Source organism: Hyla sarda, chromosome 7 (assembly GCF_029499605.1).
Source record: "Hyla sarda isolate aHylSar1 chromosome 7, aHylSar1.hap1, whole genome shotgun sequence".
Classification (NCBI taxonomy): Eukaryota; Metazoa; Chordata; class Amphibia; order Anura; family Hylidae; genus Hyla; species Hyla sarda.
Window position 1 is genome coordinate 39,227,574 of NC_079195.1, and position 26,435 is coordinate 39,254,008.

The 26,435-nt window shown below is 43.0% G+C and overlaps 1 protein-coding gene across 4 annotated transcripts in view; it reads right to left on the reverse strand.

The window, feature by feature from the left end:
• Positions 1-26,435, reverse strand: part of CRTAC1 (cartilage acidic protein 1) — a 661,264-nt gene that overhangs the window by 31,140 nt on the left and 603,689 nt on the right. For all 4 annotated transcript variants that reach the window (XM_056531343.1, XM_056531341.1, XM_056531342.1 and 1 more), the window contains exons 9-11: positions 23,715-23,797; positions 14,877-14,977; positions 7,388-7,556 (exon numbers count right to left, since the gene is read on the reverse strand). In XM_056531343.1, the coding sequence (XP_056387318.1) occupies positions 7,388-7,556; positions 14,877-14,977; positions 23,715-23,797 (353 nt within the window). The remainder of the gene's footprint in view (positions 1-7,387; positions 7,557-14,876; positions 14,978-23,714; positions 23,798-26,435) is intronic.

Consider the following 26,435-nt stretch of genomic DNA (forward strand, 5'->3'; position numbering starts at 1 on the left):
TTGAAGCCCTCTGATGTCTTCCAAAAGTAAAAATATGTCAACTTTATGATGCAAATATAAAGTAAACATACTGTATATGTGAATCAATATATAATTTATTTGGAATATTCATTTTCCTTATAAGCAGAGAGCTTCAAAGTTAAAAAAAAATGTAAAATTTTCATTTTTTTCATCAAATTTTGGAATTTTTCACCAAGAAATTATGCAAGTATCGACAAAATTTTACCATTATCATAAAGTAGAATATGTCATGAAAAAATCTATCTCAGAATCAGAATGAAAGGTAAAAGCATCTCAGAGTTATTAATGTTTAAAGTGAAAGTGGTCAGATGTGCAAAAAATGTCCGGGTCCTACAGTGAAAATTGGCTGGGTCCTTAAGGGGTTAAGGAGCTAATCTCCCACACCCACTAACATTTGAAATTGAGGGAGAATTACTGTAGGAGGCCAACATACAAGTTAGTCACTCAGCAAATCCTAGAAAAATTGTCAGGCTCCACCCAATATAATGTGTATGGTTAAGTCCATGAATACTCATGTTTGTTTTTTTTTCTCATCATAATTTAGGAAAGAATAAATAAATAAAAATCAGGTTTTCTTCCCCTTAAATCTAGGACTAAAGATTTAAATCAGTTGTTCAATTCATCCTCCATTGCCAGGGGCGTTGCTAGGAGTCCAAAAGACCCAGGGCTAGAGCCCATAGCCTAGCCACACACCCTAACCATGCCCTTAGACACGCCCTAACCACGCCCTCAGATACGCCCTAACCACACCCTTAGACACACCCTAACCCCGCCCTCAGACACTCCTCTAAGAGAATGCATGAAGCATTATCAGTGACATTACTCCTCCATTCTGGTGATCGGTGGGTGTCCCAGCAGGCAGACCTCACCGATCACCTAGCTACTGTATCCTCTATCATGTGGATAGGAGATCATTAAAAATTTGGGGAATTCCTCTAAGAGCAATGGTCAATGTGATGTGATCATAAAACATCAATTTTGGTGTTTGGAACTTTTTCTAAGTTTACTTCATTCACCTGGGTGATATAAAAAACATATTTTCAAAAATTGTACATTTACACATAAGGCAATACCAGATATATAGTGTTTTTTTGTTTTTTGTTTTTTATATTTCTATATATTTATTAATAGGAAAAGGAAACAATTTTTATTCTTTTTTCTACCTGGCTGGTTAGCAAAGAGGGAACATCATGCATTTTTTTAATTTTTTTAACCCCATAGGGACATGCACCTTAAATGTATTCTGCAGCGAGTAAAGTCTGTGCGCCATGAGGAGACGCTGTTCTCCCGCTCTCTGTGCCCAGCTGAGTCTGAAAAGCTGAAATCTTCTGAGACCGTGGCTATGCACAAGAGCAGTATCATGTCCGGAGCATCAGGATTTGTTTTATTTTTTTTATACAGTCTTTTTTCTTAAAAAGGATCCTCATTCACCACAAGACCTATTAGTCAAAAAACTAAACCAATAAGCCTGGACAGTTAAATAAAAAGGATGAAAAGAAAGAACTAAAAATACCCATGTGGTCGGCCCCGATTCCTTCACGTCTTCCATAAATCAGTTGCTGATCGGATAGAGCAAAATAAGACATGATAGAAAATATACAAAATACTAACATTTGCAAAGCTGCAGGTGGGAAGACATTCTTATTGAATTCCCTAGAAATGTTCTGCTGTAGCTTCCACAAGCTTATGATCTCATTCCTGATCTCCGTTCCAGTTCAATCCCATCTGCTAACCTACCCACTATGTAATGTGTGACACAAGGTGGGAGGCGAGGAGGGGGTGGGCCGCTCCAAAGACAAAGCCAAGAGCTGAGCCAGAGGGCGGCCATGTCGGAGGAGGTGGGCCGAGCACTGACAGAAGAGAGGATAGAAGGTAGAACAACGGATAACAGGGTAAAGCTTATAAATCGTAGCAGAGTAAATGTTGTGTAGCCTTGGGATGAGGGAGGAATCTGCATATCAAAATGTCGGCCAAGTTATATCACTACAGCGGTCATGTATTATATTCCAGATGTCTGAGACTCCTCTTCACATGTTACAACACAAAGCATGAATGTCCCATTGGGACTTATACATGTTGTACCATGATCATGGGTGTGAAAATATTTGTAGAAACTATTGATGTATTTAAATAAGAAATTTTTCTTAAAAGGGTACTCCGCCCCTAGATATCTTATGCCCTATCCTAAGGATAGGGGATTAGATGTCAGATCGCCGGGGTCCCGCTGCTGGGGACCCCCGGGATCGCCGCTGCGGCACCCCGCTATCATTACTGCACAGAGCAAGTTCGCTCTGTGCGTATTGACAGGCGATACAGGGAATGGAGCAGCGTGACGTAATGGCTCCGCCCCTCATGACATCACGGCCCGTCCCCTTAATGCAAGTCTATGGCACGGGGCCTGACGACCGCCACACCCCCTCCCATAGACTTGTATTGAGGGGGCAGGCAGTGACGTCACGAAGGGCAGAGCCGTGACGTAACGATGCTCCGGCCCCTGTATTGCCCGTCATTACGCGCAGAGCAAACTCGCTCTGTGCAGTAATGATAGCAGGGTGCCGCAGCAGGGATCCCGGGGTCCCCAGCAGCGGGACCCCGGCGATCTGACATCTTATCCCCTATCCTTAGGATAGGGGATAAGATGTCTAGGGGCGGAGTACACCTTTAAAGGGGTACTCCAGTGGAAAACATTTATTTTAATCAACTGGTGCCAGAAAGTTAAACAGATTTGTAAATTACTTCTATAAAAAAAAATCTTAATCCTTCCGGTACTTATCAGCTGCTGTATAATACAGAGGAAGTTATTTTCTTTTTGAATTTTCTTTCTGTTTGACCACAGTGCTCTCTGCTGACACCTCTGTCCATGTCAGGAACTGTCCAGAGCAGGAGCAAATCCCCATAGAAAACCTTTCCTGCTCTGGACAGTTCCTGAAATGGACAGAGGTGTCAGCAGAGAGCACTGTGAACAGACTGAAAAGAATTACAAAAATAAAAGAATTTCCTGTTGAGCATACAACAGCTGATAAGTACTGGAAGGATTAAGATTTTTTTTTATAGAGGTTATTTGCAAATCTGTTTAACTTTCTGGCACCAGTTGATTTAAAAGAGTAATACCTGGTATTGCAGCTGATGTGATTGGGACTGAGTGGCAAAACCACATACAGCCTGCAAACAGGTGTGGCACAGTTTTTGGAAGAAAGCGGTTATATTTTTCTAAGTCTGTGTTCACATTACTCTCAGAGCTTCTGGTTTGTAACTTCCATTCACAGCTCCTTCATATTTCGCAAGAAGAAGAGCACAGCATGTAGAGCTATTTAAAAAACGAAACAAAACTGCAAACACTTTACCAGCCCCCGCTGACTTATAATGGGATCTGTTGGGTGACATTAAAGTGGTACTCCGCCCCATGACATCTTATCCCCTATCCAAAGGATAAGATGTCAGATTGCGGGGGTCCTTCCACTGGGGACCCCCGCGATCTCCGTGCTGCACCGGACATTCGTTTAGAGCGTCAGGTTCAGCGCTGGAGGCTCGTGACGTCACGGCCGCGCTCCGCTCGTGATGTCACGGCCATGCCCCCTAAGTGCAAGTCTATGGGAGGGGGCAGGGCCATGACATCATGAGTGGGGCGTGACCATGACATCACGAGCCTCCACCCACATGGCCAGTCATCTGGCACGATATGAAGTTCGCAGCCGCAGCCGAGATCGCGGGGGATAGGGGCGGAGTATCCCTTTAATGTCCATCATTTAGACAGATTCAGCGCTGCCTAGAAACAATAATGGTGGATGTGAATGGAGACTTATGCTAACTTACAATTAAATTTAAAATAAAGGACATAATTGAAAAAAGTCAAATAGCAAAGAACCAGATTAAAAGTTGTTTATATGCAACTAAATATTTAATATTAGTTTCCGACAATGTACTGATTTTAATCTAATTTATCTTAAAAGAATAGCTTCCCCTTCCATTAGGCCTAGTTCACACAATATATTTTCATTCATTAGTGTGGTGTCCCGGTACCGTATTGCATCCAGTACCTAGTGTAGAAGTCCCCGAAGTCAGAGTAACTATGTTCAGGTAGGGTTCCTCAGGTGGGACAGCCCCTAGTCGCCTCTCCTTAATTCTAACTTAAATGTTCACAAATGTATATATTAGTAATTATATCTATAATTGTATAGGAATGTATAGTACTTACCTTGTTCAGCGTCGCAGGACCTTCGGTCATGTGACCATGCTAGTAACCTCTATGGTATGTTGCAGGACCTTAGGAGGTCATTGGTTCACGTGTTACCCACAAATCTCTGTAAAGGTGATTGACATCCATTTGGACCAATTAGCGTTAGTCCAGCCCCTGCCCATATAAGGGAGCTGTGTCCAATTATCGCTCTCTTGGGTCGCTGCTCTCGTGGATGCTGGGATAACAGGACGGTGTGCTACGCAACTTTCAAAGACACGCTAGGCCTCAAGACCTACGGCCTCAGCAGAACCAAAATCGTGAGTCTTACTCTAATTCCTGCCAATGCTAGCCTGACTACTGGACCACAACTAATTCCCCTAAATCCAGTGGAACAGTGCAATATACTAGAGACTCTTAAAGCTAAAGTCCCAACCATTGTCAATCTCCAAAAGGAAGCTATATTGATGAGAGACTGTTATGTTAATGAAGTGTACAGAAAATCTTCAGTAAAGTTAACGCTGTTTGCAGAAGCTTTCCAGTTGTGGACAATCCATTATTACTCCCTACTTAAACTCAGTATCATCTACCTCCCTATTGTTCCTGGGAAGGACGGCGGTATGAAAAGCTTTATTGAGGAGCCCTCACCCTGGCGTCACGAATAGCAAGGGTTAACAATCACCCTTTAGTACCAGCACAGCTACACTCCCCCTACCCTACACCCCCAAGCTACCACATTAGTATAATCAAGTTTTTAGTAGCCAAAACTAGAAATAGATGCAAAAAGGATTCACAAAGCTTAAAGGATACTCTTCCCATAGACTTCTTATCCCCTCTCCAAAGGTTAGGTGATAAGATGACTGGTCGCAGGGGGTCCAGCTGCTGGGACCCCACCTAGATATCTGGCACGACACCCCAGTAATCCACTGCACTGTTCAGAAACAGCACCACTCCTATCTATGGTTATGTTCCATATTGCAGCTCAGCTGTTGAAGTAAATGGGGCTGAGCTCCTATATGACACTTAACCTTTGGACAGGTGTGGTGGTGTGTTTAGAAGATAGTGTTATTCTGGGTGGAGCACCAAATCAATTTGGTGCTTTGTTAAAGGGGTTATCCAGAAATAGAAAACATTTCTGCTTTCTTCCAAAAACAGCACCATCTTGTCCTCAGGATGTGTTACAACTTGGCCCCATTCATTTCAATGTAACTAAGCTGCAATACCACACACAACCTAAGGACAGGTGTGGTGCTGTTTAGTTTTTCTTAGTTTTTTAAATCCTGGATAACCCCTTTAACATTGTTGATCCCAAGTGCCCCTATTAGCACTGCCCCCTAAGCTGGGGCCCGATTCTTTTACCCTCACCCAGGCCCTCACTGTAGACATTCCCCATTTTTGCACTGTAGCAGGTAAAGCCCTAGCCTGAGCTTTAAAATCGAACCTGAGAAATCTCCAGCCCCTCTGGTTCCCAATTACCCAATACCACATTTCAGCCCGCTACTGATACAAACAGAAAAAATATGGGATGAAATATGGAGAGCAGCACGGCCTCACTGGCTGGCAGTGTTGCTTTTGTTTTCATTCCTAAAATAACAATTCTTCTCGCATAGCTGAAGTTTTTAACTCACAAATGACTGTACAGCGGCTCCCGTCACCTCCTGCCGGCGATGTGTTGATCTGGACGAGATGATATTTTCATCACATTATTAAGTCTTGGCTTGTGTGGCGGAGAGATATTAACTTCTTCCTTATTCTCAGATACGAGGCAGCAATTACATATAGGCTCAGGAAAAAAAATCTTGTTGTGTGTGACTTACAGAGTAACTCTAATCGTTGTTCCAGTGGAAGGATATGAGCTTTAATTTTGGTCCCTCATTTGATCTGCTGCAGAATTATTGCGATCTAGAGACGCATTTGTTGTAAGTCCCATGCAAGTCTATTGTACTTCCGGCGATTCTGTCTCCAGTTGGCGATAATTTTTCAGCCGGTTACGGGATCAAAATTAAAGCAAAATTTATGCCTATTTCCTGGCGACTGGACAAGAATTAGAGGTACACTTTAAGCTAGCCGAACACATGCAATAGCTGGTGGCCAAATATTAGTATCCCCACCTTGATCCCTCCCTACACATGAAAGTTAGGCCCAGCCGAGTGTTTTTTTGTTCCTGTATTAATGATGGGGATCTGACCCCCACCATGCCAAAGAACAAAGGAGCCATTATGAACAGGACAAAACAGGGCTAAGTTGCAATACAAGACACTGCCCTACTCATTCATATGCCGTTGTACATGGCTAAACAATGAAGGGGCCTTTTTGTTGTGATGATCCAGAACCCCAAACAATCAAACATTGATGGCCTATTATAAAGAATAGGCTAATAAAGGGGTTAAGTGTCTGATCGCAGCGGGGTCCTATCGCTGGGATCCCCCACAATCTCCAGAACAGGACCCACCTTTTAACTCTTAGTGCTCCAGCCCCCAACCTTTCGAGATAAACTGGTCTTGAGAATGAGTCCTGCCTCAGCTGGTGATTGGCAGACTCCCAAACCCCCTGCAATCTCCAGAATGGGCCTTTGACTTTCCTAATTGCATGGAGCAGTGGGGGTTTGCATACTCAAGTACAATCCTTGGGAATGTCTGGCACTCCCATAGACAATGCATGGAGCGTGTGCTGACCCCAATCCTATATGCAGTAGGGAGAGTATGGGCCCTGCTGTTATAGAGATAACGTGAGGTCCCAGTGGTCAGATCCCCCCCCCCCCCCCCCGCGGGTCCCACACGATCAGACACTTGTACCCTATCCCGTGAATTGGGTATAAGTTTATTAGTTGGATAACCCCTATAACTATAAATTGCAATTCCCTTCTCCACATTAAAAAACACATGCATGTTCGGCCATACTAAGAGTGCATGTATATGGTAGAGTGGGGAGAAGCAGCTGTTAGCTGAATAGATGTTCATCAGAAGTCAATGAGCAGCTTTACTAAAGCCTATAAAATGACACAAAAACAATTTAAAGGTTCTAGAATAGCAACTTTTATCAGTTGTTGTAAATCTCCCAAAGAAAGGTGATGGAAGCTCCTAGATGGTAAAGGTCCCAGGGCACTGTCAATTTTGATGCTTATTCTTAGTCTATTAGTCCACAAAAAATATCTTCAGTGTATTAAGAAGAAGAAAACATTTTATTACTTACCAAGGCCAAAGTGGGCAACTGGTTCCATTTCACAAAGATATCCAGATCCACCATCAATAATTCTCAGATGTGCCCCACTTTTCTTGGTGTATAGTACCACTTTAGCGCCTCTAGCAAAAGCACCATACTTGGTTCGTGGTATCACTCTGAGCCAATTGTTTTTTAAGCCCTGAAAGACACAAAGAATCCACTTAGTCCAACCTGAATGCACTAAAACACCTAAACATTATGAGCATATCATTCTTATTTTAAACTGTTTCCATCCATTCAAAATTTTTGATATATTTATTATTAAAGTGTACCTGTTGTTTTAAAAGATTTTTTACAAACCTGCATTGTTTTGATAGATTAACCCTTTTGGCTAAATTCACACTGCGGAATCTCCAGACAGAATTTTGTGGCAGGCGGCACTAGGACTGCACAGATTTGCATTACTGTCCCCTTTGAAGGCAATGCATTTCTAAGCATCAATGGGGATGGCAATGCAGTGCAAGCGGTCCTAGCACTGCCATGCGGGACCTGTCTGGAGATTCTGCAGTGTGAACCCAGCCTTAGAGTGGTGACAAGGTTACTGCTGTTATTGAGCCCCTGAGTGCCCCCTCCGTAGTGCACAACTGTTTTCTATTCTCTACATTTCAGGAGCAGGACCAGAATTGAGCTGTTTGCCAGAAGTACACACACAGGACTTCCTTTCCTTTACTTCTCTGTCCAATTACAGCACACACTTCTTTGATCTATGCCATGAAATAGTGATGGAGAAAGTGCACTGGATTTAACAGGCTGGCACTGTTCTAGGCTGACGAATTACACAGTACAGTACTGGTAGACATATGGAGGAAAAAATAGTTATTGATGCACTGGGTTTTAACAATGGAGTACAATGGACATTCAATAGAAGGCACGCTGCTTTTTACACATGGAACAACTGTTATAAGCTTTATAAATAGTCAGAGATTAGAAGGAAGCCTTAATTTACCTTTTAGGAACAGTGTGGACCATAAACCGCAGGCTTACAGATTGTAGGTACACAGCCCAGGCTTTCTAAGGTTCTCTCCCCCTTTACTGCACATAACACATGGTAAGCCCCACCCTGGATTTCTGCAATTTGTCCTGATCTAGCTGTTACTAGAGACAGATTTCCCTTACAACAAGCAGTGAACAGCACAAGACTTACTATCAAGACTTACCCTTTAGTCGCCCGTAATCAGACTCGGAGCGAACACGCTCCAGGGACTGATTACAAACGGGGTGCCGCATGCATGATCCCGGGGGTCCCCAGCGGCGGGAGTCCCGCGATCAGGCATCTTATCCCCTATCCTTTAGATAGGGGATAAGATGTTTAATCACCGGAGAACCCCTTTAAAGCAATACATGAGATGTAAACAGTTATAAACACAATACGTGGGTGAGGCAGGTGTAGACTATGGGTTATAATCACCTGTCTGCACCGTCCCAACGTACGCTTCGTCACCCTACTTTCTCACTTTCTCTACTGGTCCATTCAGCGTCCCTTGAGAAAGTCGGGTGACAAAATGTACGTTGGGACGGTGCAGACAGGCGTTACTATGGGTAAGTGAGCTGACTACTACTATATGACAATTATGTATTGGGCAGCGTTTACTATAGGATAGAGTGGGTTACCACTATCTAGTTAGGGGTAGACAATCTTGTGCCCTCCTGCATTCATAGAGCCTCCATTTACTCTTTCCACCTCATCTGTTATGTGGGCAGTGTTTATAACCCATAGTCTACACCTGCCTCACCCACGTATTGTGGTTATAACTGTTTACATGTATTGCTTTAATATTTTTTGGTTGATTGTCTTCTATTGTATTTAGTCACACGTGGTGACTTTTTAATTGACTTTATATCAATAAAATGTATTAATATCATTCAGTAGTAATTGCTCTTGGTTTTTTCTTCTTGGTTAGCATAAGTTTTCATGGAGCTATAATGATATACTTGTACTTAGACCCCTCAGCGCAGTATATTTATAATATGTGGGTAATAACACGCCAAACAATTTTTTGGTGCTGTAATTTTTTGTGTCTAATGTATTTTAACATCCAGGATTTCCAGGGATTTGTCTCAATAATGATGGGTAAAAGTCATATTGACCCTGTTGGTGGAATTAAGCTCAGAAACAGATTCACAAAACTCTTGTTGTGTCCCATCCCAGACGACAAATATGTCATCAACGAATCTCATAAACAATTTGATGTGCCTAATGTAACGATTCGTGGACAAAAAAATATATATAATTCCACAAAAAATGGAAATAAATAAATTAGCATATGTGCACGAGATGGGCGTGCATATCGCCGTGCTGTATTTTTGTTTGTTCCAATCTCCATCATATGTGAAGCCGTTGTTAGATAAAATAAGAAAAAGGGCTTCACCAACAACGTCAATAAAATCAGGAGGTTTTCAGTGCTAATAAGTACCTCTTGTATCGCCTGTATAACCGCATCATGAGGGATGTGGGTATACAGGCTCTCCACGTCTATAGAAGCGAAGTGATATTGATCCTGCCAGTGATATTGATCCTGCCTGTCTCAAGGACATCAATCAGATCTCTCGTGTCCCTTGAATAAGTTGGAATTTATTTTAACCAGGGGGATAAGAGCCACTCCAGATAGCTGGATAGTGCCTCAGTCACTGAGCCAACCCCCGCCACAATGGGGCCGCCAGGGGGCTGGCTCAGTGACTTGTCCACTTTTGGGAGGACATACCAGTAAGGATATTTGGGGTTGTCAGGAAGGAGTTTAAGCGCTATCTTCATTCAAAAAACTTAGCAGTAGGTATTTTCTCCCTTGGTGCTTGCAGGGTCAACGTGAGACAGTTTATTACCTGCCAGAGCACGTTTGTAATGTACTGCATGATATGTCCCTGTGGATTTTATTATATAGGAGGAACAAAAAGAAAGTTACATTTGCGCATGAAGGAACATTTAAGGTCCGTTAGAACAGGAGTAGTAACCCACAGCTTTGTTACACATATGCAAGAGGTGCATAGAGGAGTTCATGCAGGTTGTTCTTGTGTTATGTTATGTATTTATGTGTTCTGATACATATTATAGAAATGTTTTAACTTGTAGCACAAAGTGGGTGTGCACTATTTAAGTACTAGACCGTGCAACAGGAAGCTGTAACCGGGGACCTGAGGAAATGCCTTGCGATGTGAAACAGCGTTGTCGTCCAGGTGCAAGCTCCTGCCGCTCCAGCTCTGCTCGGATCATGGGGTGAAGGGATGTCTATGTTCGGCACGTGAACTCTGAATAAATCTACACAGCAAGTCATACAGGTATGTGCTCCATTTCTCCGCTTCTTCAGTTTATTGTTTATATGCACATATTGTCCTCTGTGTAGCACCACCAAAACATTGGATTACAAATGACACCCACCCCAGCTGTACAATATAGCCACATCGCACCTGTTAGCTCCACACACAGGCAGCACCCAATTGTCTCTCTTTTCTGCTTGGTAATTTACAAACCTGTTTAACTTTCTGGCACCAGTTGATTAAAAAAATTTTTTTTCCAGTGGAGTACCCCTTTAAAGCTCTCTTTCTTGTATAAGGACCCATTGGTTAATAAACTAATTTACAAAAATGTTACAAATCGTATAAGCTATCGAATAGAGGAAATTGTTAAAAACAACCGTGACCATTTACTTTTACAAATGTATTTGTATTCACTCTGGTGTCCTCCTTATGTTAATATTCTGAGGGTGCCTCCAGCTGTTGCAAAACTACATGCTGGGAGTTGTAATTTTGCTTCAGCTGGAGGCAGCATGGTTGGGAAACACTGGCCTACCAGTATCCTTGCTTGCTCTCTTCATTTTGAGCTCTACTATCTTCTGTGTTAATGTCTGTGTGCATGCTGCCTATCTTAAAGAGGTATTCCAGGGAATTAAATCCATAGCCCATACTTTCCTTCTCATCAACCTTTTTAATTGTCTAACTATCCTTTCACCTACATGCAGGGAGTGACGAAATTATATCATCCAGCCATCCACTGTGTCTCTTTCCAAGTCCCTCGCTGAAAGCAGCCCCCACCCTCCCGAGAGACTCAGACCAAATGGTTGCTATCCTGTGGTGCTAAGGGCTGGAATGTGTGACATTGATTTCAGACAATGAATCTCTTTCCTCACAGAACAGGAGGGTGGGGGCTGCTCTCAGAGAGGAAGCTGGATGGCAGCTAAAGCAGAGGTGCAATGACTCCTGGGACTTGTAGTATCATGTTGCAGGGGGAGAGAAAGATGCCAAAGAATATCAAGCAGTCAATGAAGACAACAGGGGTCACAAAAGAAATGAATATCAGGCAGGATCATTTACAGGGAACACATCCAGGTAGTGTATTGGCTTTGGAGCTTTTTTTCGCCTGGAGTACCCTTTTAACTCAGGAAATAAAATAAACCTGTAATACTGTCATTAATATTCCATTTACTAGAGATAAGGAAGTCATAACTTTCAAACTTACATTAGACTGTAAGTTAATCCAGTCTCAAGAGTTACCTGGTGTGCAGGTCTTTGGATGTGCTTTTTGTCTACAATCTTTCATTTATTACTGTCTGTGTATGTCACGATTCGGCTGTCTGGAAGTGGATCCTCTGTTCCAGAGAGGGATTGGCGTGGACCGTGTCGGTGGACCGGTTCTAAGTTGCTACTGGTATTCACCAGAGCCCGCCGCAAAGCGGGATGATCTTGCAGCGGCGGTAGCCACCAGGTCGTATCCACCAGCAATGGCTCAACCTCTCTGACTACTGAGATAAGCGCGGTACAAGGGAGTAGACAAAAGCAAGCTCGGACGTAGCAGAAGGTCAGGGCAGGCAGCAAGGATCGTAGTCAGGGGCAACGGCAGGAGGTCTGGAACACAGGCTAGGAACACACAAGGAAACGCTTTCACTGGCACAATGGCAACAAGATCCGGCGAGGGAGTGCAGGGGAAGTGAGGTATAAGTAGGGAGTGCACAGGTGAGGATACTGATTAGGCCTGCTGCGCCAATCAGTGGCGCAGTGGCCCTTTAAATCGCAGAGACCCGGCGCGCGTGCCCTAAGGAGCGGGGCCGCGCGCGCCGGGACAACACAGACGGGGAACGGGTCAGGAACGGGAGCCGAGATGCGCATCGCGAATCGCATCCCGGCTGGGAGTAATATCGCAGCGCACCCGGTCAGCAGGTCTGACCGGGGCGCTGCGAATGAGAGAATGCTGCGAGTGCTCCGGGGAGGAGCGGGGAGCTCGGCTATCTAGTGATAATGAAGTGTTACCTGTCCAGATACATGGATAAATCTGCCGTTCCCACACAATAATGACTGATGTAGAAAGGCATGATATAATGTTGTACAGGATTGAAATATTAAGTACCGATTAAGCTCTAAGGTCTAGTCAGACCAGCATGTGGGCCAGAAGAAGCAGTAACCCTGGAAGGATAGTAGTCACCCATATGGTCCTCACTCATGGGGCAACTCAGTACAGCTACTCACTCATCACCCCCCTGGTGTGAGAAGATGTTCCCCAAAGTAGCCCATCTAGTCGGGGTTTTGTGGCCATGTCAAAAGGTTGCCTAGTGGTCTTTACTTTTTGGCCTCTGATGGTAAATATATATATATATATATATATATATATATATATACAGGCCTAATGTCTCTTCAAAATTCTTGCAAAGCAGCGAGGAGTCTCTGGGTGGCATCTCGAGCTCCATTCATTGCATTAGTCTGTCTAGACCATAAACAACAGTCTGCAATAACAATTTGTTCTAATTCAGTTATCTATCCCGTTGGCTGTGCAGTCCTGAAAAACTGAAGAAATCATAGAAGCTGATGTATTCCTCCCCAGATAAGTGAAAATATACGACACAATCTGAAATATGAGGTGATTCTGATCTTCCTGTATTGATGAAACCTGCTCAGAGGTTAAACGTCCCCATTGCTCATAGCTGGCATGGTTACAACGAGACACTATTTGTACCTGGCATAAAGCATCGCAGACACAAATATTAGGAAGATGATAAGAGCCAAGCAAATCCTATAGGAACCCTACTCTGTGGCTGCTTCAGGTCCAATCAGAAAGGTGGAATAATATCAGAATGGTTCCATCTTCTTCTCCAGGGCTCAAGTCCTGAAGGAACGCATGAGAATGGAGTTCCTGCAATTTTTATTTTCACAGCAGAAAGACTGTTACCATTAACAGGACCAGCCCTTGAGTAGAAATCTTGGGTCAAGTCCAGCACTTTTTTTTACCAGGACTTGGCCCCTGCTCTTCTCCATGGATAATGGGTGAAGTAAAAGCTTGTTTGGATCTTCTCAAAACCTATTTAAACTTGAATGAAGGAATTGGCCAAGTCTCTATTGAGGCTATCGCTGGATTTCACAAGTATACTTGCCAATAGCCCCAATTTTGGTTGGATAATCACATGCATTGGACCACCAAAGTCCCAAAGATGGGCATATGAAGGATTTTTGGCTATTTCAGGAGGGTTCCTGGTTGGTTTTGGAGGCACAACTTGGGATACCTAGGGATTATCTCAACATTAAGGCCAGGTTCACACTACAGAATCTGCGAGCGGAAAATTTCTGGCTGGGGATTCTGATTGTGGCCAGCACCGACTAAGTTAGTCGGATGGGCTAGGGCCACACGAACATTGCCGTCCTGATAGACGGCGGATTTCACCAAAACATTAAGAAGGTACAATGTTCTGGTGGAATTTTTCATCAATATTTTCTAATGGAAATTCCTCCCAGAAAATTCCGTAGTGTGAATAGGTGTGAAACGGAAAACCCATTCACCTGCATGTTGCTTTCAAGCAAGGGAATTTCCAACTGAAATTCCTGAGCAGAATTCTTGTCGTAAATTCTGTAGTGTGAACTGGCCTAAAAGTAATACCCTGTACACAGGATCTAGAATAACAAGCTGATCATTGGGAGGTCTGACTGCTGGGAACCCACTGAAAACAAGAACAGACCATTGACCACAGCGAATGGAGCAGCAGTATACGTGCTCATCCATCACTTCATTCATTCTCTTTGGGACTTCCAGACATCCCAGAGCTTTGAACCCACCAATTTTGGGAAGTCCCATAGGCAGCGAATGAATGAATGGCTGCCACTCAATTCATTCTGGGAACAGATGACCTCTACTCTCATGACCAGTAGAGGTTCCAGTATTGAAACCTCCACCATTCAGCTCGTTATCACTATTGAAGAGAAAGCCACACATTTCGAATCGCTGAACCCACAGATTTCAACAAGACCGACCAGCTTATGTGTTTGTGGGGACAACCAAGTTTCCCTCGACAGAAGATGTCTTGCACGTTGAACTTCAATGCCCAATTCTTTTGCTTTGAAGGGAGAGAAGCTACTGGCAGTGGTTTACTCACCTCTTTCTATTTAGAAAGCATGCATGCTCGGAAGAACTTAGTGTGCATGTGTATGAGAAGGACAGAAGGAATAGTCGACAGATATTGAAGGTGTTGGGCCACCTTTGACTCACCTGCTTCCCCTTGAACACAGATAAGGGTTGTGCCATGGATTCTCCATGAGATAAGATGAGGTCCAGCATACCATCGCCATCAAAATCAGTCACGGCCCCACCTACAGGTCCAAAGACAATAGAAATAGATTATAGGTGAACAAGTGCAATACTCAAAAACCATTGTCACATCATTTACATGTCCAGCAGCAACGCATAAAAAGCCGCCATCATTTAGGAGTAAAAGCACAGGAGACATCTCCCCCTCAGTTGAATACTTAACCAGGGCACTGTCAGAAACAAAAACATTTATATGTTGTACAACATAAACCTTTCTAATATTCTTCATTAAAAAAAAGTATCTCCTTTTTATAGAAATCATTACTTATCAATAAAGACCACTAGGGATCCCCATACCATGCAGAGCATAAGGCTGTTTGGCTGTAGCATCATCTTTGGCCCACCTGAAGCACAGGCTGGGACAATGTCCAGGAAGTGAGGGCGGGACTAGCACTTCTCTGTGCTCACTCCTGTCCTGACTATCAGGCTGCAGAATGAAATCAGAGAGGATGGGGTTATAGAGTAGCCTGCAGTGATTGGATGAAGAGACACAGCACAGCAAAGCAGACTCAAGGAGGAAGTGAATGCATGGTGAGTGAAGCCAGGCTCAGTGCTTGCCTCTGGAGCAGTGAATGTCAGAATGAGTGAACGACAGAACAGAGGGATTTGTGAGTAAAATACAGAAGCTAGACACATAAAAAGACTTGTAAATAATCTTCATGACCTAGTGAATAACATATATGTGCATTATATTTTCTGTGATATGACAGGTATGCTTTAATTATTGTAATGCAGATAAGAACTAGCAGCAGGGGCAATCGCTATGACGATCTATGAAGGGCATCGCTCTAATATTACAATGTCACAGAAGAAGTCATTTTCTGTATTTCGTGCCCTTGTCAACAGTGTCTTGGCTATTATCTGCTCTGACTACTCACCGGGGAAGATGATTAACATTCCTCCGCAGACAGTCCTGACTATATCAGTAACAGTTTTGTATGTTCTGCCGTCTCCTCAAGAACTTGAGCCCCTAATTGCAATTCCCTGCATAAATCAGGATTAGGAAGAACATTTTCGTACAAGATATCACCCAAAATGTTCCATTTCAAAGCAAAGCCTCTGTGATGGGGTATTACAGGCACTGAGATTCAGCACACTCCAGGGATTAATGCTTGACATAAGGATTGTGGAGGAATGACATTTGTAGACTGTGGTGTGGCAGCGCCGCACTGGTTAATACTGAAGACTTGTAATGAGTTCTGCAACTATTTGTTTATTAGAATCAACTAATGTACAATTCTCTACTGCCACCCACTGGGGAAATGCTAAAATTACACATTAAATCAGCACTTATAACAGGCAAACAAAATATAATGGGAATTGAATAAAATATATTAAAAAAATATTAAAAATAAAACAAATTTCTATATTTTTTTATATTTTTTGAAAAAAATAAATTAAAAATAATAATAATAAATATATATGATGCTTGAGAATGATGGTGTGATGCTGTTGAAACATCACATTCACTGCTGACCATGGGTCAATAAACACGTTTATTCACTTACTTCTGGAGTGCTGTTGGACCTCTCTTTTGGATTTCAACATTCAGTCTGCAACTGGGACTGAGTTAGTATCCACTTGCACCCTGTACCTTTGCCTACTTGATTGGTCATGCTGCTTCTACCATTGGTAATATATTATATATATATATATATATATATATATATATATATATACCAAAATATATGTTACTCATGGACAGAAAACCATTGTAAACCTACAAGAAGCTATGGTGCTGCAATTGTCAGCGCAAAATTTAGAACTAAATAATGATGGAAATGGACCGTACAAAAGTGGACAAATTTTTTAACAGTGAGTGTTCCCCAACTATTTTTCTAATTCTAGCACAGAAGTTGGTTTTCATGCTCCACCCTAGTAGGTAACAGTTTGCAGCTTCCGTGTTAAGTATTTGTGACAAGTGTTATTACTGAATATGGTTCCCCCGAATTTTAACTTTTCAGCCACTGGTAGCCTGTTAATGGAACACAAGCTACAGATTTTTGTATAAAATACTATATTTGACACTATGTGAGAAACTAACTTTCTTTCTGTAAAGAAAAATGATCTATTGCAATGTTCTAACATAGCAAATATGCCTCAAAATCAAAGATCATTAAAGAGTTGACTATAACAATCAAAAAGCATATAGGTAAATGTTTCACCTTAAAATGCACAGTTCATTAAAGGGGTTATCCAACATAAGGTGACTTTACCAATTACCTGTCAGACAGTAATGAACATGCTTACCAAGGATTCATGTTTGTGTTCATAGTAAATGGCAGTGTTCTGTGATCCCCCATTACGCTGCTGTCTGTTTTTGTGAACTGGCTATTTCCTGTTCCTGTGCCCTCCCTCAGACTACAATCCCCAGGATCCCTTGTCCCTAGGTGGGAGATGACTTAATTCCCTTCCACACATCAGTCACCCCACCCATTGCAGCACAGCTAAGCTCCTTTCCATGCATGCTGTGCTTGAAACTACAATTCCCTGCAGCTCTGTATAGAATGATCACCTTCCCACCCAGCGGTCACTCCACCCATTGAAGCAAAGAAAGGCTCCTTTTCAACACCTGACTAATGATGTAATGTCTTGGGCTGCACTGCAACCAGGGAAAGGCCTGAGACAACACACATTTTGTATGCTGCTTAAAATGAACATCGGGGCAGAGATAACATAAAAACTGTGGGATGAGCCATCAAGCACAGGTACAGACACTATACTATAAACTACACAAACTTTACAGCCCATGCAGCACAGTAAATAAAAAAAATAAAAAATAAAAAAAAACATAGAATACACCTTTAATTGAATGACCACCAGAACTTACAAAAGGACAATGGAAAAATTGGGTTACATGGTTACATGACTTTTCTTTAAAGGGGTACTCCAGCAACCTTTTTTTTTTTATCTTATATGCCTAGGCTGCCACAAATAACTAAATATAACTTTATCTAAAGGGATAATCCAATGGTAAACATTTTTGTGAATCAACTGGTGCCAGAAAATTATACATATTTGTAAATTACTTTTAATAAAAAATCTTAATCCCTTCAGTACTTATCAGCTGATGTATGCTCCACAGGAAGTTCTTTTCTTTTTGATTTCCTTTCTGTCTGACCGCAGTGCTCTCTGCTGACAACTCTGTCTATTTTAGAAACTGTCCAGAGTAGGAGCAAATCCCCAGAGCTAAGCTAGCCTGCTCTGGACAGTTCTTGACAGGGACAGAGATGTCAGCAGAGAGCACTGTGGTCAGACAGAAAGGAAATTCAAAAGGAAAAGGACTTCCTGTGGATCATACAGTATCTAATAAGTGTTGAAATTGTGACAGATCCTAGAGTCACCCTACCTACTTGGATGGACTTTAGGACATCCCTATTTGTACCCCTCAGTTGATGTTGTCCAGTGACATAAAGCTCAGATTAAAATACTTTAATTTACTGTTTTCATACACTTTCTGCACACGGTCCACTTTCTGTACACAATACACCTTTTGCACATGGTTCACATTTTGCGCACGGTCCACTTTTGCACACGGTTCACCTTTTGTACAATACACCAATTCTACACATGCTTCTCCTTTTTGCACACAGTCCAACTTCTGCACACCTCCACCTTTTGCACTCAAGGCACTGTATAGGGAGAGCTAATCACCTTTATTGGATTATCTCCCAGACTCACTGTCACCTGTATTGTCCTTACTGACCCTTCCCCCTGTGATGTCCTTCCTATAAAAGAAGACACTTGTTCCACAATAAAGGATTCTGGTTTTATACCTGAAGACTGGTGTTGCCTGGTTGTTTGGGTACAAGGAAGCAATAATCTCTAGTTCTGCCTGGGGATATTGCCTGTGATATGCTGGGGCTTGTCATTCAGAAGGAGAAGTCACTTTTGGGCGGAGTCAGTCCGTCACAATTGGTGGCAATGGTGGCATCTGACTTCTCTAGGATCGACACTGAGACCAGCCCAGCTGGGGGAGATACAGCCCCTGGCTTGACCCCATACTCAGCAACTTACCCTGGCGAGGAAGAGCCTGTAAAGATGGATGATTTCCGAAGAGAGGTGCAATGGTTCCTGGGTCTCTTCAAAGATCCTCCACGAGAGAGTGTGAACAGGGTCCTTACACAGCTGACACAACTCCGTATAGCGAATGAGATGTCCATGCAAGAGAGAGCCTTAATTCGCTTGCAGATTTGGGAAGTTGTTCTTGAGGAGTCGGTGAGAAGCCGAGCACAAGTCCTGCCCATTCCAGAACAGTGCTTCAGGGAACAGGTCCACTTGCGGCTTTGCTACCTCAGAGAGCAACCCACGGGCAGCGAATTGGTTAAGTTGCACAGATTGGTGCAGAAAGAAATGGAGGCTCGAGGCTCATTACTGTGCCTTGTACTGGTGGGCAAGCTGCAGGCAGTTGGTGCCAAACACACCCTGTTCTCCGGAAGGGACAGACTTCGGCTGGCCTGGTCTACTGGCATTCGAGGAGCAGGACGACTTTGGCCATACCGAGGCATACAGACTCTAGGACATCCAGGACAGGCGGAGAGAGATGCTGCCGCAGTCGGAGGTGCTAGACCTGGAACCGGATCTATCATGGCTGAAGTATCAGGAATGGTACCTCGAGGAAGACTACCTGTCCTTGTTTGAGGGGGATTTCTATGGTCACGAGCCATGCACAGCAAAGGAAACCAGCACAGATGAGACTGCTGGTCTCTGTCTTCCCCTTCCCCTGGATTGCACACCGGACCGCGACGCTCTTGCAGTATCCGGTCAGGACACCAGGGTGGAAGCACCGGTATTAGGGCTGAGTTCTGCTACACTCTGTCCAGCATCAGACACCAGTGCCAGCTCTACAGCTGCAGAGGGGTCAGTGACCCCTGTACCAGTCCACCCTGGATCGCAGGCAGTTGGCTTGGATCCACAGAGACTGTTTAACAGCACAGGAGCAAACACAGATGGTGCAGCTCCCCAAATGGAGAATTTAACACCGTTAGATGGAGCGGTCGGCTCATCTCCCCAGCGCAAGAGGTTGCAACTGGATGAGGAGGCAGTTGACCTCCCTCTCCACCTACTGAGCACAGCCCCGGCTGAAGCGCCAGCTTCAGGGCAGAGTCCTACTATACTCTGCTCAACAACGAATACTGCAGCTACAGACGGAACCGTGATCCCTACACTGGTACAGCCGGGATCGCAGGCAGTCGGCCTGGATCCCCAGCGGCTGTTTAACGGTACTGGTGAAAGCACAGTTGGTGCAGCTTCGCCGCTGCAGAATTCCATATTAAGAGATGGAGTGGTCGGTTTACCTCCCCAGCTCCAGACATTGCAAACAGGTGAGAAGGTAGTCGACCTTCCTCTCCACCTAGTGATCACTTCTCCGGCTGAAGTGCCGGCATCAGGGCAGAGTTTTGCTACAATCTGCCTAGCACTGAAGACTGCCACAGGCCTGCAGTTACAGATGGGACTGTGGTCCCTGCATCGGTCCAGTCAGGATCCCAGACGGTTCACCTGGATCCCCAGCGGATGTGGAACAGTACAGGGGCTGGCACAGTTGGTGCGGCTCCTCAGTGGCAGATATTGCAACCGAGAGGAAGCAGTCGGCCCCCTGCCCCTTCAACTGGTGACAGATGGAGTTTTCCTTTGGCAAATGTTGCTTGGGAGGAGCTTGGAAGCTAGCCTACTTCCCACAGACTACGGGCCAGGCCTTCCCCCTCCCCTGGCTGGGGAGGGGAGGAAAAGCAGAAACATTTTTTGAGGGGAGCCCCAGTAAGCTTCATACAGGGTTTGCTGGTATTGGATTACATTGTTGCCGCACACCCCAACCAAGAGGAGGACCAGGACAACTGCATCTGGTGGTTGAAGCCCGGACAGCCCCAAGTGGATCCGTTGGAATCGCTCCGGGTCTGTCGTTTTATTAGGGGGTGCACTGTGCCGGGTCCTAGAGTCACCCTACCTACTTGGATGGACTTTAGGACATCACTAATTGTACCCCTCAGTTGATGTTGTCCAGTGACATAAAGCTCAGAGTTAAAATACTTTTATTTACTGTTTTCATACACTTTCTGCACACGGTCCACTTTCTGTACACAATACACCTTTTGCACATGGTTCACATTTTGCACACGGTCCACCTTTTGTACAATACACCAATTCTACACATGCTTCTCCTTTTTGCACACAGTCCAACTTCTGCACACTGTATAGGGAGAGCTAATCACCTTTATTGGATTATCTCCCAGACTCACTGTCACCTGTATTGTCCTTACTGACCCTTCCCCCTGTGATGTTCTTCCTATAAAAGAAGACACTTGTTCCACAATAAAGGGTTCTGGTTTTATACCTGAAGACTGGTCCTGCCTGGTTGTTTGGGTACAAGGAAGCAATAATCTCTAGTTCTGCCTGGGGATATTGCCTGTGATATGCTGGGGCTTGTCATTAAGAAGGAGAAGTCACTTTTGGGCGGAGTCAGTCCGTCACAGAAAGGATTAAGATTTTTTAATAAAAGTAATTTACAAATCTGGAAATGCAGATATGTGTAGCTCAACCACAAAAAATGAGCGAGGTTAACTAAAAGCTCTCCCCCACAGAGAGATATAGAAAAATTATAAAAATAGGATATTAGTCCTCAGCTCGATATCAAAAAGATTAATGGTGGATGTCTGGTGTCAATGATAGAGAAAACAAAATTGATATATAAATGGTATTTAATAGATATTATATAGTGCGTTCCCGCAGGGCCCTACGGTGGCGCACAATTGGTTAAAAGGTAATAAATATAAAAATGCAACAAGTTATTACACTACAGAGCGAATGATATTCTTAATAACAAATGTATAGCCATAATAGATACATTTGTTATTAAGAATATCATTCGCTCGGTAGTGTAATAACTTGTTGCATTTTTATATTTATTACCTTTTAACCAATTGTGCGCCACCGTAGGGCCCTGCGGGAACGCACTATTTAATATCTATTAAATACCATTTATATACCAATTTTGTTTTCTCTATCATTGACACCAGACATCCACCATTAATCTTTTTGATATTGAGCTGAGGACTAATATCCTATTTTTATCATAATTTACAAATCTTTTTAACTTTTTGGCACCAGTTGATTTATAAAATAATGTGTTCTGGTGGAGTACCCCTTTAACTCTCGCCACTCCCCCAGTGCCAACAATATTAGTCTCCTGTCCTCCAGCCCTGGTCTTCTTCCTGCTTCTTGAAGCAGGAAGAATATTCGGCTGCTGAGATGCCCTGCTTGGCCATTGATTGGCTGGGCGGAAGTGTGATGCAATGGGCCCAGGCCCCGACCCAGAAGCAGAAAAAAAGACCCAACCAGGGGAAAGGAGAGCGATATCAGGGCAGCCTTTGGCATGCTGGGAGTTGTAGTTTTGCAAACAGCTGTAGACGTCCTGTTTGGAACACGCTGTACTTAAGATTACTTGAGAAAATTATTCTATCATCACTAAGATGTGAATTATCTAAGACGTTGGAGACCACAATTTTGGGGTATATTGTAGTTTTCTCCTTACTTTGGACTTTATACTGTATAACGTACTATTATGGACAATGGAAAGACTGCAAGGTATTGACATACAAGTGGACTTTACTATCCCACATACCCAGCTATATAGATTTCTACAGCTGGTTGTGGATAAGTAAGTGATGATGAAGACGTCATCCTACAACCAGTACTTCATTCTAGGCTTTAATGGCCTCCTTGACCTAAATAATCCTTTGGCCAACCCCATACCTTTCTATGGCACTCTTCTTTTTGGCCTTGGCACTGTGCAGTGTCCCATGTCAGTACCTGTCATGATCTTGTTAAATTTTATAATCCTCCCAGCTCACTGCCCCCATCATGATACACCCCCCCCCCCCCCAAATTTTTTTATTTTTTTTTTATTTTGTACTTTTCTATCTTGAAATTGCTCTGTATTTTCTGCTCAGACTGGGAAGGGGTGTTCCCCAGCAAGCGTGACATCCTCTGAAGCCATAAAGGGGAGAACTTCCTCCCTCACTCGTCCTCCCTCACTCTTCCTCCCTCACAGAGCAGTTCAGTGTGAGATGAGCTATGATTGGCTAAGGCTGCACACACCTCACTCAGCACTCCAGACTGCATTTCCTGATTGTGGACTTCTGCCAGGCCAGCAGGAGTCCAAAGTCTGTGCAAGAGATGGGAAGAAATGTGCTATGGACAAGTAGGGAGACACCTAGTGGCAGCTTTTTTAAACACAAATAAAACAGAAAACTTTTTTTATTTTTTTATTAACAAAGTGAAATAGAAAGATGTTTTTGTTATTTACCAAAAGGAGTGCAATAGCAAAAACTAGTTTTAATGAGAATGCCCATTTAATTATTTCACAGACTATATCAACCTACAAAACAATCTGCCCTGAATAATCAAAGAAATATAACAAGATAATCATCAGAAATTATATGCTTTATTAAACAAGAAAAATTCATATATGACATGTCATATATGCATTTTTCTTGTTTAATAAAGAATATAATTTTTGATGATTATATTGTTGTTATATTTATTTGATTATTCAGGGCAGATTGTTTTGTTGGTTGATATATTTATTGGCATCCTGCCGTTTTTTGTTTGGGGCCATTCTATGTACCCCCATACACATATTGGTCCTATCTCTTAGGTTACATTTCACAAAATATGATCTACTACAATTGCAGTAAATACAACAAGATTTGGCAAAAAGTCTGAAAATCAAACTCAACTGACCAGTTCCCCGTCCTTCTGGTTCTGAGGCATCTCCTGGATTGAGTTCCTCCATAAAAGGATCCGCATGCTCCCGACGTCCAACTCTACAAGAGACAGATACAGACTTACTTAATGGTCGCAATAACATTAGCACAATTATATAGTGATTGTTAGTGGTATTCTTAGATTTGGTTAAAAAAAGGGCATCCTGCAGCCTCAACAGCCCCATTAACAAAAGGAACAATTATTTTGAAGCCAATGGGGGAGATTTATCAAAACCTGTCAAGAGAAAAACGTTGCTGATTTGCCCATAGCAACCAATCAGATTGCTTCTTTTATTTTTGAAAAGGCCTCTGAAACATAAAAGAAGCGATCTGATTGGTTGCTATAGGCAACTCAGACACTTTTCCTCTGGACAGGTTTCGATAAAACTCCCCCAATGTGTATGAAGAAAGAGAAATATATGGGGAACAATAAGGCTATGCTCACACCTCAGAATTTCTATGTGCGTCATTCTGCTTGGAATTCTGCGCAGAAATTCCGCTGCAGCAGAGTCCCGTTGAATTCAATGAGATTCTCCTGCGCAGTGCACATGGCGTAATTTCCATGTCAGATTTCCGGCATGAAAATTACGAATTTCGTATCCGCAGAAAGAGCTAATCTGTTCATTATTTTTGTGGACTCTGCACAGAATACATAGCCGTCTATGAGACAGATCATTCCTGGGTGGTCCTAGCGCCGGCATATTATGCCGACACCCGTATTCTGTGGAATGTCTGCATAGAGAACTTCCGGATGCAATCTGTGGGACTCTACCCTTAAAAGAGAATCTGTCAGCAGGATTTTCTGCTAAGAGCTGCAGACACCATTGGATAGCTGTATGTTTCCTGGAGCTGATGATGGTTCCCAAACTCATAAAATCACTGTATTACTTCTCAGCCCAGTGTCAAGGAGGTGAAGCTGAGCAGCTCAATTGCCAACCTGACATCTCCTTGCTTTTCCTTACCTCCCATCCCACCCTAATTGATGTAAGGACCCCTGTATGTCAATCAAGAAGAGGCTATGAGGTGTAGGTAAAAAGGGTGGCATGCCAAGTTGTGGCACTTAAAAAGTACGACTTCCCCTCCTTGACACTTCACTGAGAAATAAAAAGAAGATTTTAGACGTATAGGTAAGGTATAGGTATAGCTCGCTTTACACCCTCACCACTATCCAACAGGGTTTGCAGCTCTTAGTAGGGAACACAGCTGACAGGTTCCCTTAAAGGGGTTCTCCAGTGGAAAACTTTTTTTTTATTTTTTTTTTTATTAACTGGTGCCAGAAAGTTAAACAGATTTGTAAATTAAAGAAAATAATTTCCTCTGTAGTATACAGCAGCTGATAAGTACTGGAAGGATTAAGATTTTTTTTTTATAGAAGTAATTTACAAATCTGTTTAACTTTCTGGCACCAGTTGATTTAAAAAAAAAAAAAAAAAAAAAAAACTCCACCGGAGTACCCCTTTAAAATGGTGATCAAGGGGAGAACACATACAGATCCAGAATCAGAATCCTTTACATCCAAGGAATATTCAATTAGTGCTGCTCATGAATATTCACAATTTGAATATTTGTCGCAAATATCGCATATTCGCGAATATTATGAATTTTGCTATTAAAATTCGCTATTACGAATATTCGTCTTTTTTTCAAACTGTTTTAAAAACTGAGCACATTGTAGGGATCTCCTTCGACTGATAAATGCAAACCTTGTATCATTAAAGACCCAGGGATGAGACTGTGAGGCGAAAGGTTTATGCATGCGAATATTGGTGGAAATTCTGCCCTACTTATGCCTGTGAGCCAATGAGAGTTCTGCAAGCACAGTTGTCAGAGCTTAGCAACGTCCCTAGTAACGTCCCTCGCATGATGTTATAGCGCGCATGCGCAGACGAGCGAAATTTCGCTATTAATTTCGCATTCGCAATAGCGAAATTTTGCAATTCAAAAAAACTTCACGAATATAATGAATATTCGAATTTCACAAATATGGGACGAATATTCGTCATCATATTAACGAAATATAGCGAATTCGAATATGGCATTTGTCGCTCGTCACTATATTCAATCTGTAAAAGGACCAGCTGCCACACAGTCCCAGCTCTGAAAGCAGGCAGGTAAGAACCGTAACAAGTAGACAACAGGGGTTGTCTGAGGGACCATGCACTGGAAATTGCAGACTGTATGGGGCATTCAACCAATGGATACCAAGATGGCACAAAACCCGTGGACACTAAACAAATGGACAGCAGAAGCTAAAACAATAAAACATTGGACTTCAGAGAGTGGCGATGCTGTAAACCAGTAGACACCAGTAACAGTGGTCTTCAACCTGTGGACCTACAGATGCAGCAACATCTTGAGGTACATAGTTTGGAGACCACTGGTTGGTGTAGTGCTTAATTTCACCTGTGGTGGCACTGTGGAGGCTTTGAGCACTAGATGCCAACTGATCATTAGTAGTGTTGAGCGGCATAGGCCATATTCGAATTCGCGAATATTCGCGAATATATGGACGAATATTCGTCATATATTCGCGAATATTCGCATATTCGTTATATTCCCGTTTTATTTTCGCGTATGCGAAAATACGCACATGCGAAAATTAACATATGTGAAAATTCGCATATACGAAAATTAGCATATGCTAATTTTCGCATATTCGAATTTTCGCACGCCAGTCTCACACAGTAGTATTACAGCC